At 44.2% G+C, this 15,460-nt stretch overlaps 1 protein-coding gene across 6 annotated transcripts in view; it reads left to right on the forward strand.

Annotated features, from left to right (window-relative positions):
- TEAD3 (TEA domain transcription factor 3) overlaps window positions 1-15,460 on the forward strand; it is an 89,613-nt gene that overhangs the window by 59,452 nt on the left and 14,701 nt on the right. For 2 of the 6 annotated variants that reach the window (XM_081194601.1, XM_081194602.1), the window contains exons 3-5: window positions 9,781-9,845; window positions 13,832-13,894; window positions 14,024-14,086. In XM_081194601.1, coding sequence (XP_081050727.1) covers window positions 9,781-9,845; window positions 13,832-13,894; window positions 14,024-14,086 — 191 coding nt within the window. The remainder of the gene's footprint in view (window positions 1-9,780; window positions 9,846-13,831; window positions 13,895-14,023; window positions 14,087-15,460) is intronic. The other 4 variants (XM_081194604.1, XM_081194606.1, XM_081194603.1 and 1 more) reach the window with 2 other exon arrangements.

The raw sequence follows: 15,460 nt of genomic DNA on the forward strand, positions 1-15,460 counted from the left end.
GGTGCATACTGTGATAGGAATTGTGAGATTTTGTTTACAGCAATACTTTCTGCCTTAAATAACAGTAGAGGTTTTTTATCCCCCCCCCCCCCACGAATGATTTCTTATTGATTCTGTTAGTTTTGCTAGTTCAAGGAATTCACATAGCTTTAAATGCCATTCTTCTTTTGTCGCTATTACATTACTCTTCCAGTATTTTGCTACAAGAATCTTGGTGGCTGTAATGACATAAAGAAAATTAAAAATTAAATTTAAAAAGAATGGGATGTTTTTAAAAATGATGAAGTATGTTTCCGAAGATTACTCTTGGTTGAGCATAGACTAAATTCCACAGAGGTAAGAGAATGGGTTCCTGCAGGACAAGAATGGACACAGAAATTTTAAGATATGAGAAATTAGGAACCGCATAGTGGTAGAAGGAAGTCATTAAACAAATCAGGGAATAAAACCAGAGAATAGGCACAGATAAGAGAGTAATAGTAGTGAGGAGAAATCGACAAGGTGAAGATAAAAGGACTGCTTACTGGAATTATATGTTTAAAATAATGTTGATGATGGTTTGTATTTCCTAAAAAAACCTGTATGTCGTTGATAAGATGTTTTGTTAAACTTTCTTCCTATCCCCCCCCATCTTTTTCCTCTCTTCTACTTTTTCTTGTTTTCCTTTTTCTTTTCTATTTTCTTTTTGTGTGATTTTTTTCTTTCGTAGCAGAACAACGTATCTGATTATATGCAATTTTTAATGTGTAAATAAAGATTATATATAAAAAAGTAGAGTTTGCATCTGGGATATCCTTCTGCAATGCCGCTTAGCAAAATCCTTTCTGTGAGGAATCGGTGTTGTTGATACACAAAGAGTGTGCAGTCCATACAGAAGTAGGGTAGCCATTCAGGATAATCACGAAGGGTGTTCTGTGAATGCAGCCTGGCCTTTCCGAGCGTTTTGGCTAACAGTTCTTAGAAATTATTTCTGCAAAAGGCTCCAGCTGCTTGTTAAGAATATGCCATGTTTCGTACCAGAAAGCCTAGCAGCAGACTGCTAAAACATCATTGCTTGGGGTGCTCTTAGACTAACAGAATGGTGCTCTTCAGCTGTGGGTATATATATTTTTTGGTCCAGATTGAACTTGGTGGTGAGACATTCCGTCCATAGCTTTCCTGCCTTGGGTAGGTGGGTGGATGAGATGGGGGGGGCAGGGGCGCAAGGGCTTCTGGAAGGTCAAAGAGAGCTTCATTTCAGAGCAGGTGCTGGAAGCAGGATGCCTCAGGAATCCCAGAACACTGACGAGGCGAGCCGAACGCCTACGATAAATGGGTCGTGCTTGGCTGAGAGCGAGACGGTTACTGACACAGGGGCTGATCTCCCAGCTGCTGTGAAGAGCGGCTGAAGGGAAGGAGGGAGAGCTGTGACCTGTGGTAACCTATAGCACTTGAACGGTGGCCAGTGTGCAAGAGCCAGAGAGGGAGAGAGAGAGCGAGAGAGCAGAAGGGTCTGGTCCGTGTATGGCAAGGGGCATTTCTTTCTCCTCCGCTGGGTTAGGAAGGGAGCTGAGCCAGGCACAGGGGAGGCTGCGCACTTGCCCCAGACAGCAGGTGTAACTTGAGTTGCGCTCCGCCTGGGCTGGTATGCTGCCTGCTGCTGATTGGCTGGAAGGTTGCCCCACTAGGTTATTTTTAACAGAGCTGTCCAACTGGTTCACGTGGTGGTGTCAGGGAAGAGGAATTTGGAGAATGTAGTAATTTGGAGGAGGACGTGCCCTCGGAGGGAATGGCACAGCCTCTGGTGAATCACGGGACCGGGACAGCTGAGCAGGGGCAGGTCTGCAGTGCCTGCCGGTACCAGAGGGAGACAATTAGCCATGGCAGGTGCCCTGGAGTGGGAAGAACGCACGCACAGAGCTTCTCAGTTGACTCTTTATCTTCACGGCACAGATAGGAACACAAAATGACACTGGGAGAGAAGAGTTGCAAAAGCGGTTTCTTTGCATATGCATGCTACTGCCAGTGCTCATTTTCTTTTTATCCGGCTTATATACATTTTCTGATTTAAAGATGGTTTTATAGTCTTCTAGGGTGCTCACTTTGCAACAACTCTGTGAGGTGGGTTCCTCTTGTGCTTTAGGGCCAAACTTATATGGTACGCAGGAGATGCACCGAGGGCAGCTGCTGCTTTTGTGAACAACAAGCAGTCACCAGGAGATGACAGTTTGATAGGAAGAGGGGTGGAGGGGAACTTTGTGTAACCCTTTATTCTCCATTCATTTCCCCCCACTTCTGCTCATGGAGAAAAATAGTACAGGTACCTGGACCATAAAGTCCGTCCATCCGTCCGTCCCCCCTCTACTATTCCTAATCGCAGGCTCTTAAGGCTTTTGTTCATTTTTAAAGAAGTCAGATGGCTGCACACATCTCTTATGTAACATCTAGTTTGCTTCTTAACACGTGGAGGGATTGTGGCCTGACTTCTCCAAGCATATATAATTAATATTTTGCGTAAGCAGGACTTTTCCATATTTAAATTCTGCTGCCTCTCTACTTGGCTGCAATGCTTTACAACAGCGAAGAATGTGTTATGGAGAAGTAGGCATGTAATTGTTTGTGCCTCGTGTCAGTGAGGAAAGCTGCTTGTGTATGCACGGTTCTTATCTGCTTGCAAGAGAATGAGAAAATTGCACAGTGGTTGCTGCTGGCATCCTAGACATAGGTTCATTATTTGGGTAGGTTATACCTTATATTGACAATTACCAAAGACGTCTTCATTGTGTTTAGATTTAGTTCACAGTCAGTTACTTGTCTTGTCATTAGAAGACTGTTTTGAGTGTAAAATAAACAGGTGTGCTCTTAGAGACAGGCATGCCTTGGTAGTTCTGCTCATCCGCCCATATATGTTGACATGGACTAGAAATGTTTAGCTTTAGACAGAAAGACACAAAACCATTAGACTGGTTCAGACGAACAATCTCTCTAAGCCTTATGAAGTTTGTTTCAGTTCCCATATCCAGCAAGATGGCAGCAAGGAATAGGGGGCCATGCTGAGTAGCCCATGCCCTGATCTCATGGGCTCCTCTCCACACCACCACTCATGCCTGTGTGTGTAGCACAGCACAAACATCCACAGGGAGGGATCCTTCACAGGTATAATTGATATGTGCAAAGTCCTGTGGGATCTGGAGCACTGAACAACCATAAAACTTTATGGTAATAAGATGAGCTGAAAATTCTTTCAACAAGTTAACGAAAATGACACTGCCATAGACTGTACGGATGGGGCATTGAGAACAGGAGGAAGACTGCTAATGCTTGTTGGCTTTATCTCCCATCAGTTCATCTACATACTAAAATGACGAGCACTCCAGCAAATCACCAGTTGGTTGCTGTGAAGGTGCTGGGTGAAGTTCTTTCTGTTGACTTTCCTTCCTATCCAAACACCTTATTTCCAGTTTTCTTGTAAATAGCACTCACAATTCTGTTCTACATCCAGGATGTTGGCATTCCTTTGTTAAGGGACTCATCCAGAGTCAGTAGTTTCCTTGGAGACATTTCTCTATCCTGGTGCCCTTGCTATTCCCAGTGGGGCCCAGACCTAAAAAGCAGCAAACACTGGCACTGATTTGTGTTCTTGACATCAATTGTAAAAATAATTTTATACCAATCACCTGGGTATATGCTTTGCTTTTAAGGATCCCAATTTAAGGATTTCCTTATGCTCCTCAAAGCACACACACATTGGTCCTGCCTGCTTTGTAAAAACCAATCTGTTTGTTTCCATCCCATCATTGTACCTCCCTAGCACCCACCCCCTGCTGCATAGCAGAACTAGAGTCTTAACACCCATTGTTTACTCCTAAACTGTTCTTGTCAGACTAGTTAACTTTCAGGTGTATTTACCTACAGCTCTGTCTCTGTACTGAGTGTGTGATGAAGTGTTGTTACTAGTAGTAACTGATCTTGCAATTCCTGTAAGTTACCTTGTTTACCTCTGTATAATTTGCCCAAGTACCTGAGTGAATTCAACATTTTGGTTTCTTTTATTGACCTTTTGCTCTACTGTGCTTCAATATCTTAAAACTTCATTTATGGTTTAGAAGTTCGGGAATAGGCTGATGTGTTTTTCCAGTAGCTTGACTGTGTCATGCTCAGTGTTTGACATTAGCCAGGCGCCAGGCACATATTGCATCTGCCTTTTGGCCACTTGCGACCACGTGAAGATGCCTGGGTGCCAGAATGGTGCCTGACATCTCCACTGTCTGGAGGTGACTGCCTCCTTGGATCTTGACTGTTTTCACACACTCATGCCCATCCCATAGAATTCTATCCGTTATATTTTACCTGCACAATCAGAATGAATTTCAGAAACCAAAATGCTTTTTTCTGTGCAGCCTGAGCAATTATAGCTAATTGTTGTAGTTTGTTTTCACTTACCCCACCTCACAGCAGTGCTCATAGTTGTGAAGAATATTCTTACATTATGAATGGTCCATGTCACAGATAAGAAAAAGAGGTCGGAATATGCCAATATAAATATGGACTCTCCCTGGATCAAGTGACTTTTTTTCTTTTAAGTTCTCAAAGTGCTTAACCTAGCTCAAAGTTGTCCTCTGAACTGGCCAGATGTTTAACTGAGAATCAATCACAATCAGTCCGTCATTTGAAAAACAAGCCTTTAGAATAATCTGGCCCCCAAATGGCAACAAGACATTCCGTTTTGGCGACTGTAACTTTGGTTTGGCACCTAGCTTATATATCTGAGTTTCTAACACTGGTTGTGCCTGCCCGGCCGATGCCTAGTTGGGAACAGCATCAAAAATACTTTTTGTTTCTTGAGTTGGAGAGACCTGTACTGCCTCTCTGTTCAGGGTACATGCCGAAAGATAAAAAGAGGCTGAAATCTCTAGCTCTGTTGTAAATCTCAGTTTAGCTGCTGCTGTTCTGATGAGAAAGATAATGGTGGGAGTTTGGGGCCTTGTTATCAAAGTGGCAAACATAGCATGGTTGTGGCTAGGGATCTCTTCCACGTTCCTTGTAGTTGCATTGCTCCCTTTCCCCCCACACTAAGCCAAAGTTGGGGAAAGAATTAGTGGCCTCAGCAGCATGTATAGAGTGAAGCGAGTTGATATTTCATTCATAGTAAAGTTAGTGTCTCTTCTTTCCATTTTATCTTCCAGCAGCATAGTAACCAATCAGATGTCACACCTATGAAGGTGCAATAAACAATGAACCCAGTCAATATTATAATCCATCCAGCCAGCGAAATTATCAATTAATGTACTATGGTTATGATCCTGTACTTGCTTACCTGGAAGCAAGCTCCATTGGATTCTGTGTGAAACTTAATTCCAAGTAGACATGCCTAGGGTTGCACTATTAAAAGAGGAGAATTAAAATGCTGAGCGACATTAAGTTAAGACAAGATATCCAACTAGTGCTGTGAAACCATGAGTCAGTCCATTAATTCATTTCTCAACCAGTATAGCAATCAGTTAGTTGAAAAGTCAGTTGTTCATAAAATAAACATCAGAAAGTTGTCAGTTCAGGGTTAAGTGCTTCTAAAACCATTAAAACACTGATCTAGAAAGACTTCAGTTTACACACCTGTCTAGTTCCCCATCTCACAGTCCGTGTTGGCGTGGTCTCCTTCCTTATGGTCTTCTGTTTTGGAATGGCTCAGATCCCATGTGTGTTTATTAACACACATGAGTATGCATGTGGTTGCATGCAGTGGCACTGCTGCTACAAGCAGTTGCAAAGTATTAAATAAGTCCAGAGTAAGTTGACAACAGACCTGGATGAGTTTTGCACAGAAAACCTGCCACCTTCTTACCCCTCTCAAAGAGGAAAGGGGAATGAGATGCAGCAAATAACAAGCAATCCATCTAAGCTGTTGAAGAATCACAGCAAGCCCAGATTCTGTATCCTTGCACACAATTCTTGAACTGTGGCTTTCTGGCCATGTTATTTTGCTTTTCTAAGTATCACATCAAAAATAAGATTTGTTTGGGCATGCAAGAGAGACTATCTGGTAACACTATAAAGGTAGCTTCTTTTTTTAAAAAAAGAAAACAGAAGTGGACCTTTTGGTAGTACTCTGAATTGACTTTTAAGATGTTGAATTCTAAAAGCAAGGGGCAAAATGTCCACCGGCAAAATATTGAATTGCAGAAGTTTGTAGAGTGTTAACAGGCTAAATTATTTTCTCCCAAGCAGTGGGCATGCAGTTTGCATCCATGGAAACAATGATTAAGTCAGCACAGGACCTGGACATCCTGAGTCAATTAAAAAACTTCCCCTCTGAAAAGAAGCGTTCCTTTGATCCATTGTGATGTCAGATCCCACGTGGGGGAGAGCCAGTCAAAAACAATGAAGTTTTCTAGTTAAGGATCAGTTAATGAATTATGCATACAAAATATAGGGAGGCAAGTAGGAGGAAAAATATATTTGCTGAAATCTGCTTAGCCAAAATTGCCTGCATCTCCCAGTTTATTTGTACAGTCATACCTCGGGTTGAAGATGCTTCAGGTTGAGCGCTTTCGGGTTGCACTCTGGGTTTCGCCATTCGAGCATGCACAGATGGTCAAAATGACGTCACGTGCATGTGCGGAAGCGGCGAATCGTGAGACGCGCGGGCGTGGGTTGTGTTCACTTCAGAATGGGAATGGGGCTCTGGAACGAATCCCGTTCGTATCCAGAGGTACCACTGTATAGCTCTTTCTCAGAATGGCAGGTGGGTCATGGGTAGCCAACCTTCCGCAAGCATCAAGGCATTTGAAGCACACCTGGACCAAGGGTAGGAGGGCTTGCAGGCATGGCTATGGCACGGAATCAGCCCCTTAGCTTGCCTGCTGCTCCCATGCTGTGCTGCTGCTGCCTGCAATAGCCCAGATTGGAAGCAAAACTTCATTGTGGGTTTAAGAACTAGTTAGCTATGGCAGCCCACAATCTATTGTTCTGGAATTGACATTGGTCACCTTTGGGTACAGTTATTTCAATGTTTAACGGGCAGTCTAATCTGGAAACCCATCACCTTTTTGAACCAATAAATAGTTGACAGACAATGTCGAATAATACTTTTGCTAGTCTAAAAGGCTGAAGAATTGCTGAGTTGCACAGCAACATTTGTATCTTCATCACACCAGAAACACTGGGCCCTCTGTTTTATACTAGCATGCGAGTGGAGAATGAGACTATCAATGCCATGAGTGGTACGCTAGGCTTTCATGGGGATTGTTTTAGTTTTGTGCCTCATTTTCCACAACTGTGAATCAGGTGTGTGCGCGCGCACGTGCACAAGTGAGAGACAGTGCTGGAATTTAAATAAAATATTTGTGAATTGCTTATAATGCCACATTAGTGTAGTGCCTAGGGGGGAAATGAGGGGAAGGGTCCCCACAAATACAGCTGTTTGCCCTTCTGGAGTCAGAGGCCTTACTTGCAGGGCACCCACAGCCTTGTCTTAATTTCATGTAAGTGGGATGGAGTGAAAGCCAAAATGGAGATGGACGGATGAGCAGAGAAAGCCTTCTGCAATCCGTCCCCTTCCCAACAGCAGTGAGCGCAGGTGTGACCACACCCACTTTTGGTTTGGGCTCGGTCCCTGACTGGCTTCAATCCCCCACCTCTGAAGGAATGCAGCCCTCAACAGGGCTAGGTGAAGGTTCCCGATTCCTGGTCTGTCTATTCCTTTTTAAAAATATATCCAGCTTTTGACTGCACCTGGATATATATTTTTAATATATGTGGCCATGTGATAATTTTAGCTTATAAATTTTATTGTTTAATGTCTTAATTTGTATATTAAGGTACTTTTATAGCTCTGTTTAGAGTAGGTAATGTCTTGATAACATAAACGTTTTACGATTTTTGTATCAATCTAGTATATTTTCTTTTAATTGTTGAATGATTCTGTGTACATTGTGGCAGCCTTTGGCTGACTGACTGACTGACTGGATCTCCAAGTGGCTTACAAAATTCAAAACATACCACGTGGAAGGCTTAAACATAAAAGAAACATCGCAGAACATCAGTCTATTGCTCTAGAAAAAGAGGTGCCGGAACTCACCATGAACACCTCCCTCGTTCTCTTAGAATGGCAATGGCGCCCACCTGAGAGGTGCCAGAACTGAGTTCTGGCGAGATCCAGCTGGGGGGGGGGGGGGAAGCCCCGCAGAACAGAAATCATGGTGCAAAGGCCTCCTGGAATAAAACCATTTTAACCTGAAATTTGTCAGGGACTGTGCCTGCCTGATTTCTAGTGGGGAGGGAGTTCCATAGAATTGGACCCACTACACCGAAGGCGTGACTCCTCAACTGAGTCGAGCGGCACCATGCTGATTTGGTTGTAAAGAGTACGCCAGCACTTGAGTGGTTTGCGAACCTATTTGGGTCCCCCAGTAAGAGAGACCAAGGCCTCTGGGGCCTGCTTTTTCGTTTGTTTGTTTTAAAGGCGTGCCAGGAACTACAGATATCAAGGGATGTGCATTGAGCCAGCTGGCTTTTATAAGGGCATTGTTACTCCAGTATAGGGTATCATCCTCCTCTGTCCCTCTCACGTGGTGCTGCTTGACCCTGTAGAGCACCTGGCCTTGTCTCTCCAAGACTGGGATTGTGTGTTGGGGTGGGGAGCGAAAGGAGTGGGTGAGGGGCTGTTGTGTGTCTTTATTTCAAAGAGTGAAGCCTCTTCTCAGAGCGGACATCCAGTGGCTGTCATGAAAGGAATACAGGACATTGGTATCACCAGGGCAGCCACAGTTGTTCCAGCTTTCTTTTTTTAAGAAAAAATAAATATATTATTATTTAGAGATCTTCTAAGTTAGCTGCAAGGGCATTTCAGGAAGCCTCAGCCACCACCATCTGGTCCATTAAAATAAATCTGGCGTGCTTCCCCGCCCCATTCCCCCCCCCACCCCACCATGTTCAGAGGGGAGGGGATGAGGGAAAAAGAGAGCTCCCAGCTGCTCTGACGTTTGAATTTAGATTGGCCACAGCTGGCCTGTAAAATGTGGAGCAAAAGCTCTTCTGCTTCAAATTAGGAGGAGGAGGAGGTGGCGGTTGGGAAGTTCTCTCTTAAAAGGCCAGCACCACTTAAAATATCCCATGGGTTTGGGTGTCCTGTGTAGTGCCACAAAATGAAACCCAAAACTCTGGGAGGGGGTGTGTGTGTGCATGCTCCATATCATAGCCAATTCCTTGATGGGTCACAATATTTTGATTTATTTTCCATTGGGATCGTGGCCAAAGGACCCTTGTAAGGTTCTGGAGTGAAGCACACGTGTGAGAACTTGGGATTGAGAAAGAAGCGTGCCCGGTTCTCAGCACAGCCCTCAGCAGTGGCCTCTTGGGCCTCTCCCAGCATAGTGGGAGGAAATTCTGTAGCTGACACAATGGGAGCGGTGCCTTCCCTGCTAGGTTTCTGGGTGTCCCGTGTTTGTGCCCTGCTTTCTGTGCTCACGCCATTAAATTTCATGTTCCTTTGCCATCCACGTGGTGTGCTGTTGTAGGTGCCTTGTTCAGTGTATAAACAGCCAAGGCTGGGGGCGCTGCCTTTCTGGTTAACCTCCTTCATTTGGACAACTGTTGTGTTAGTGCCACCTTCTGGTAAAATGTCATTGAGCTAGGCCTCGTGCTCCGGTTATTTTGTGGTTTTTGGTTTCTCAGAGTTAAGAGTTCCAGAAGGTGGTTCTGACTTCTCCGAGGGGACGGCCTTTATTCAGCAGGTAGTCGGAGAAGGAAGGCAAAGCTCCAGCTCTCTCGTCATGTCATTTATATATTCATTTATCCCCTTAGGTCGCAATGAATTGATAGCAAGGTACATCAAGTTACGGACGGGGAAAACAAGGACAAGGAAACAGGTAAAAATGTACCTAGCACTTGCCCTTTCCTTAAAAAAAAAAAAGTAACCTTGCAATAGGATGACTGAAGGAGAAAGGGGCCTCGTGAAATCACCCACATGTGCGTGTGTGTGTGTGTGTGTGTGTGTGTCTCCGTGTGTGTGTGTGTGTGTGTGTGTGTGTGTGTGTGCCTGCTCCATTGCCATAATTCAGTGTACCACTCAGAAGTGTGATGAGGCATCAGAGCTAGTAGTGAATATGTTGGAGAGGTCTGGGACATCAAAGTTCTTTTTCTGGCTCTGTTGGGTACGGTTGAGATCCCTGTTTCACTTTCTTTTTTTCCTAACATAGGTGATAGCATCCTTAAAAGTTAGAGAATTGACCTTGGCTTCAATATTTTGGGATCTTTGGTAGGAAGTTACTGAATAAAGCCAAGGGGTGTGTAATGGCAACTGTAACTCGCAGGTGCCTTGATGCATCGCAAGCTCTCCCCCCCCCCTTGCAAGCACTCAGAATTGGTGAAGGCTTTAAAAAAATGCTCCTTCCAGAATTAGTTGGAGTTATAGGAGCTCTGGAACTTCATATTCTCCCACCACAGCAAACTTCCTGGCCCTTTTATTGCCCTTCCAAATTCCCTTAGAAGAGTAAATAATCATTTTGTCTCCGCCACTTGACTGGGAAGAATCCTGAATCTACCATAGGTAGAGCTTGATAGGAGATGCTGCACAGCATTGGGAGTGGTGAAGGGGAAGATTTTTCTTTCAAAATAGAAGTTGACCCCTAGCAACAATTATGCGTCCATAATTGTAGCTTCTATCTTTTCAGTTGGCTGTGGGTGCTTTTTGAATCTTCAGGGCAGAAGTGAAAACCACTCGACCTAAGGGCTGTATTGCCCACCCAGGCAGTCTGCAATTTGGTGACAGATCTATTTACTTGATTCTTCTTATCCTGCTGTGTTCATGTTCGGGTTGTCCTCCATCAAGTTAACTCCACCACCATTACTGGTCTTGATGCTGTGTTAGGGATGGGGCAGAGAGAGTAGGAGAGGGAGAGAGAAGGAATGAGGTGGCAGCAACAATTTTGGTCACAGCCACTGCTGGCATACAGTTCTTGAAAGGTTGGTCAAGAGCAAATGCAACCCTGAAACACCCTGTATTCTCCATCCTCCATTTGTGCATGATCACGATTTGACCTGAACCCCCCAAAGAGAGGTAGATCACTGCCAGTTTTTTTTATTCTGTGAGTAGATAGAATCATAGAATCATAGAATCATAGAGTTGGAAGAGACCACAAGGGCCATCGAGTCCAACCCCCTGCCAAGCAGGAGATCACAGTCCCTTGGGAGTTGGACGTCCCTGGTCTAAAGTATTTCTTCTTTAACCACAGGACAAAACTTGGCTATAGAATGTGGTTAAGAATGGTAGACCTTAAACATGACCCCAGGTTTGGACAACACTTTTAAGACCTCAAAAGCCTGGAGAGGAGCAAAGTGAATGCCAAGAGTGGGCATGTTTGCACATTCGCACTAAGCTGTAGTTTGGGTTAGTGTGATGTGCAAACGTAGCTAAAGCCTTTGCCTGGAACATGAAAGAATCCTTATGAAGGCACTCCTTTTTTTTTTGAAGCAATGGCAGATGTACCTCTTTTTTGTAATAGTCAACACATTCCTGCTCTGCAATCCATTAAATGGTTGCAGAATTTGTAATCTCAGAATTCATGGAGCAGTTGACGGTGTGTCAGACCCAAAGGCTTATCCGTAACATCTTTCCAAAAGCCATGGGAAACACACTCTCATGTAACTCTAGGACTGCCTCCTGGTGGGACGTACCCTGTATGCTGGCTTGTTCTTAAATACTCAGATGAACAATTGGCACAGAACCAAAGGCATGGCCAAAGAGTTATTCCTTGTATCTTGGCCTCCCCACAAACATGTAAGAGAAGCTCAGGGTGCTTAGACTTCAGTGGTGGGCAAGCGTAGAATTCCTTCTGGAACTCCTAGTTCTCATTAGCTACTTGTAGTGTATTATGTTATCAAATCAAACTTGGAAAGGATCCAAAGACTTGGAAAGGACCCTGAGAGTCATCTAGTCCAACCCCATGCAATGCAGGAATCTCAACACGCAGTCCCCCATCCAGTTTGATACCATACCAGATCTTGCTTAGCTTAGCCAATGTGCTAGCAGTTTGATTGCTGCACCACTTTGTATGGTATGTTAATGAAAGTCATTGTTGGGAGGGCTGAAACCTTATAAAACCCATCAATTAAGATATCACCAGCTCCCCTTTATTTGTTTCTGGATTGTTTCCTTCATTAGGGCAAAGTTGGAAATATCAGGTCCATGTCTGTGCTGATTTTACCAGGCAGTAGTTATGATTGGATGGAAGCAGATCTTATGGAATTAAACTTAGAGGAGCTATGCAGTATATGTATCTATTATACAGTCATTCTTGCCTCTGCTTCAAGGTTTGCAGTCCTAACACTTTCTGGTGAATCTAGGGAAGCCTTTGCCAACTCAGTGCCCTCCAGATGTTTTGGACTAAAACTCCTGGCAGCCCTAGCCAGTAGCCCAAAATATCTGGATGCCACAAGGTTTGTGAAGGCTGCCCTTAGCTCAGACTTGCTAGTAGCACACTCTAAGAAATGTTTTTGCAAATGAGAGTTGTCCTTTTCAATGGCAAAGCATGGATAGCCTCCATTGTAAAAGAAAGTAGACTTAACCTGTCTTTTTTCTATTGTTTGACTCATTGCATGTGACTAGTAATGCTAAATCATTGGAGCAGTTCTCTGATATAAAACTAAATCCATCCAAAGGCAATTAAAGTAGACAACAGCCTACACAGCAAGGAAACACCAGTCTCCATTGGTTGTCTCTAACATACACAAATAGTTGGTGTAGTCTTGGGTCTTCTCATATAGTCTTCAGATTTGTCAGATCTCCTTTCTGTGGATCATATGCAAGATTCTGATTTATATTTTGGTAACAAAGAGCTTTGTCTTGTGATTCCTTTAAATATTATTTCTGAAGTCAGGTTTAAACCCAAAAGAAATTGGGTTTTCTACCCGAAATGTTTATACGGCTCTCAGAGCCATGGTCACATGTCCAATAGACAATTTCTGCTCTCAAAGCCGTGGATGCATAAAAGCACTGCCATATATTATCACTTAGTGGTCAGTGGTAAAAAGTGTCTGTGTAAGGCGGTGGCATGTTGTTCTAGAGGGATCACAATAGGTAGACTTATGGTTCTGTTTGCTTAATTTAGTGGCAATACTGAGGTTAATTTCAAGCTTGTTTGAGTCCCTTGATGTTTAACGTCTTCTAAGGCAGGTGAAAAGCTGTTGGTGATTATAATTCCACTCTAACACTTACTTACTTCTGTCTTGCTCTCTGAATGAAGAGCTGAAAAATATTTAAGAACCAGGGGACTGTGCACTTAGGTTTTTGAGACCCAGATTGGAAACTGTTTTCAATGCTTGATTGTGTATCAATTCAATTAGGAGAACTGAAGAAGTGCATCTGGATTTACATGGCTATGGAGAGGAGTCATGCGGGTACAGATCTGGATCAGCAAAACATTATGTTGGGAATGGCTCATAGACTGAAGCATGAGTGGTTCCTAAAAGCATGATGATCAGTAGTACATAAAATTCTCATGAGAGTAAGCTACACTTACACTATTAAATGCTATTTGCAAAGGGTAAAATCCCCAAATATAGCACACTATGCTCAAGTCCATGGCATTCAGTGGGTCTGTAGCAATTTCCTCCAATTGATAGGTTAGCCATATCATTGCAGTCTGTATTACCTGCCATTCATCCTGAGTACAGATCCTTCTCCTCTGGAACCTCACATGGCTTCATAGGCTTGTTTGACTGTGTGTTGTGTGTGCGTGTGTGTGTGTGTGTGTCCAACCTAGGTGCTTGAAGCACTCTTGTCACGCAAAACAATTTGGGATCATGTCTTCATTCTGTTTGTGTTTTCCTTTTTGAATGACTTGGCGGGGCGTAGGTGTCCAGCCACATACAGGTTCTAGCTCGGAAGAAGGTGCGAGAGTACCAGGTTGGCATTAAGGTACGTTGGAGACCCTGCCCATGCGTCCGTGGTGTGTGAGCATGGGCAGCCCCCTCTCCTTCCTCTCCTTTCCTCTGGTTGACGGCTCTGCTGTTTTTCCCCCCTCTCCTTCTGCTTTTCTCTCTGCAGGTCTCTAGCCACTTGCAGGTTCTAGCCAGACGGAAATCTCGTGAGATTCAGTCGAAGCTGAAGGTACGCGCTTCCCCGGCTTTCCCACCTTTTGAGCCATGGCCATGCTGGCAACTAACATGCTGCGCTCTGTGGTTGCCACTCTTTCCCCCCTGCTTGTTGTGTCTTTGCTCCCCTCCCTTTGTTCCTGGGACCTGATAATTTTCAGAATGCCGCTGAGGTGTGAGAGAGAATCAGAAGCAAAAAGCGATAGAGCACTTCTGCGTGGCAGGATCTGGCAAGGACAAGCCACCTCTAAACAGTCCAGTAAAGCTGTCCCTTGTCAGCTTGGAGAGTGCATTTCCAGTCACAACTGGAGCCTTCAGGTGGTGACATAGCAAGGAGAACTTCTAGAGTTCTCCACAGTCCACCTGCCATCTTTGGTATATCCATGTAAGTGCTCCACTGTTGTTACAGGAACTGGAACCTTGCCTAAATCAGGGAAGCTGAGTAGGATCCATGGCGGCTCATGAAATGTGCAGTCGTGGTATTAAACAGCCACTTCTGCTGAGCAACAACTGAGTGGAAGGGTCCCTCCCAGTAGAGGCATAGGACAGAACACCCTTCTCCTTCTGTTTCCATTCAACAGAAGAAGCCATTTCCTTCTGCTGTGCTACTTCACTGTCTACCACTCTGTAGCATTAAGATTTTCTAGGTAGCATTGGAGCTCTGGAGCAGGTTTTTGTTTTTTAAAAAAATGTTTTCCAAATAAGTGTTACTGATGTTCAATGATGCATCAAGCAGGGCTGACCATTAAAGTAGCAGACCCAAGGCTGCAATAAAACAAAACCAAAACACACTCCCCCCCCCCACCCCAAAGCAGAAGAGCCAGACTTTTGGAAAGCATTCCGTGCTGGATGAGGATGGGGAAGTATACAGGGGGGGGACCCCAAAGTTTTGTAGGTACAAATTCTGATGGATTTATGCAGCTGAGGCTCATATAGCAGGCATAGGAATTTGTGCAATCAGTACCTCTGTCATACTTCTAGTCTATATGGCCAACAGTCTTTAATACCTGGGGAGGATATTTGGCTAAGTTGGCCAGTGCAATGGTACAAGGCAATTAGGATAGAGATGCACAGAACCAGAGATGAGTGTCTTCCATCATAGGCCTGCTCTTGCTGATTCAGGATGCTTGGACCAAGAACATGGGACCAGGAGCCAAGGAAGTTGAGCAGGGATAAAACTGGAGAGCTTTTATCCTGTGATTGCCTTTCTTTCTGTGGTTGGCTTTTCTTTTCTTCTTTCTTCTGTAACTTGAGATTGGCTAACCTTTCCTATTACCCTTTCCTCTGTGTGTTCTGTGTATTGTGATTTGGGTTTTTGAGGGGGGAGGGGGGGGTCTTAATGAATGGTTAGTGGTTGAAGGGTATTTTGAACTGATTCTGGTTCTCTGTC

Source organism: Podarcis bocagei (genome assembly GCF_964188305.1).
Source record: "Podarcis bocagei genome assembly, chromosome: 5".
NCBI classification, from domain to species: domain Eukaryota; kingdom Metazoa; phylum Chordata; class Lepidosauria; order Squamata; family Lacertidae; genus Podarcis; species Podarcis bocagei.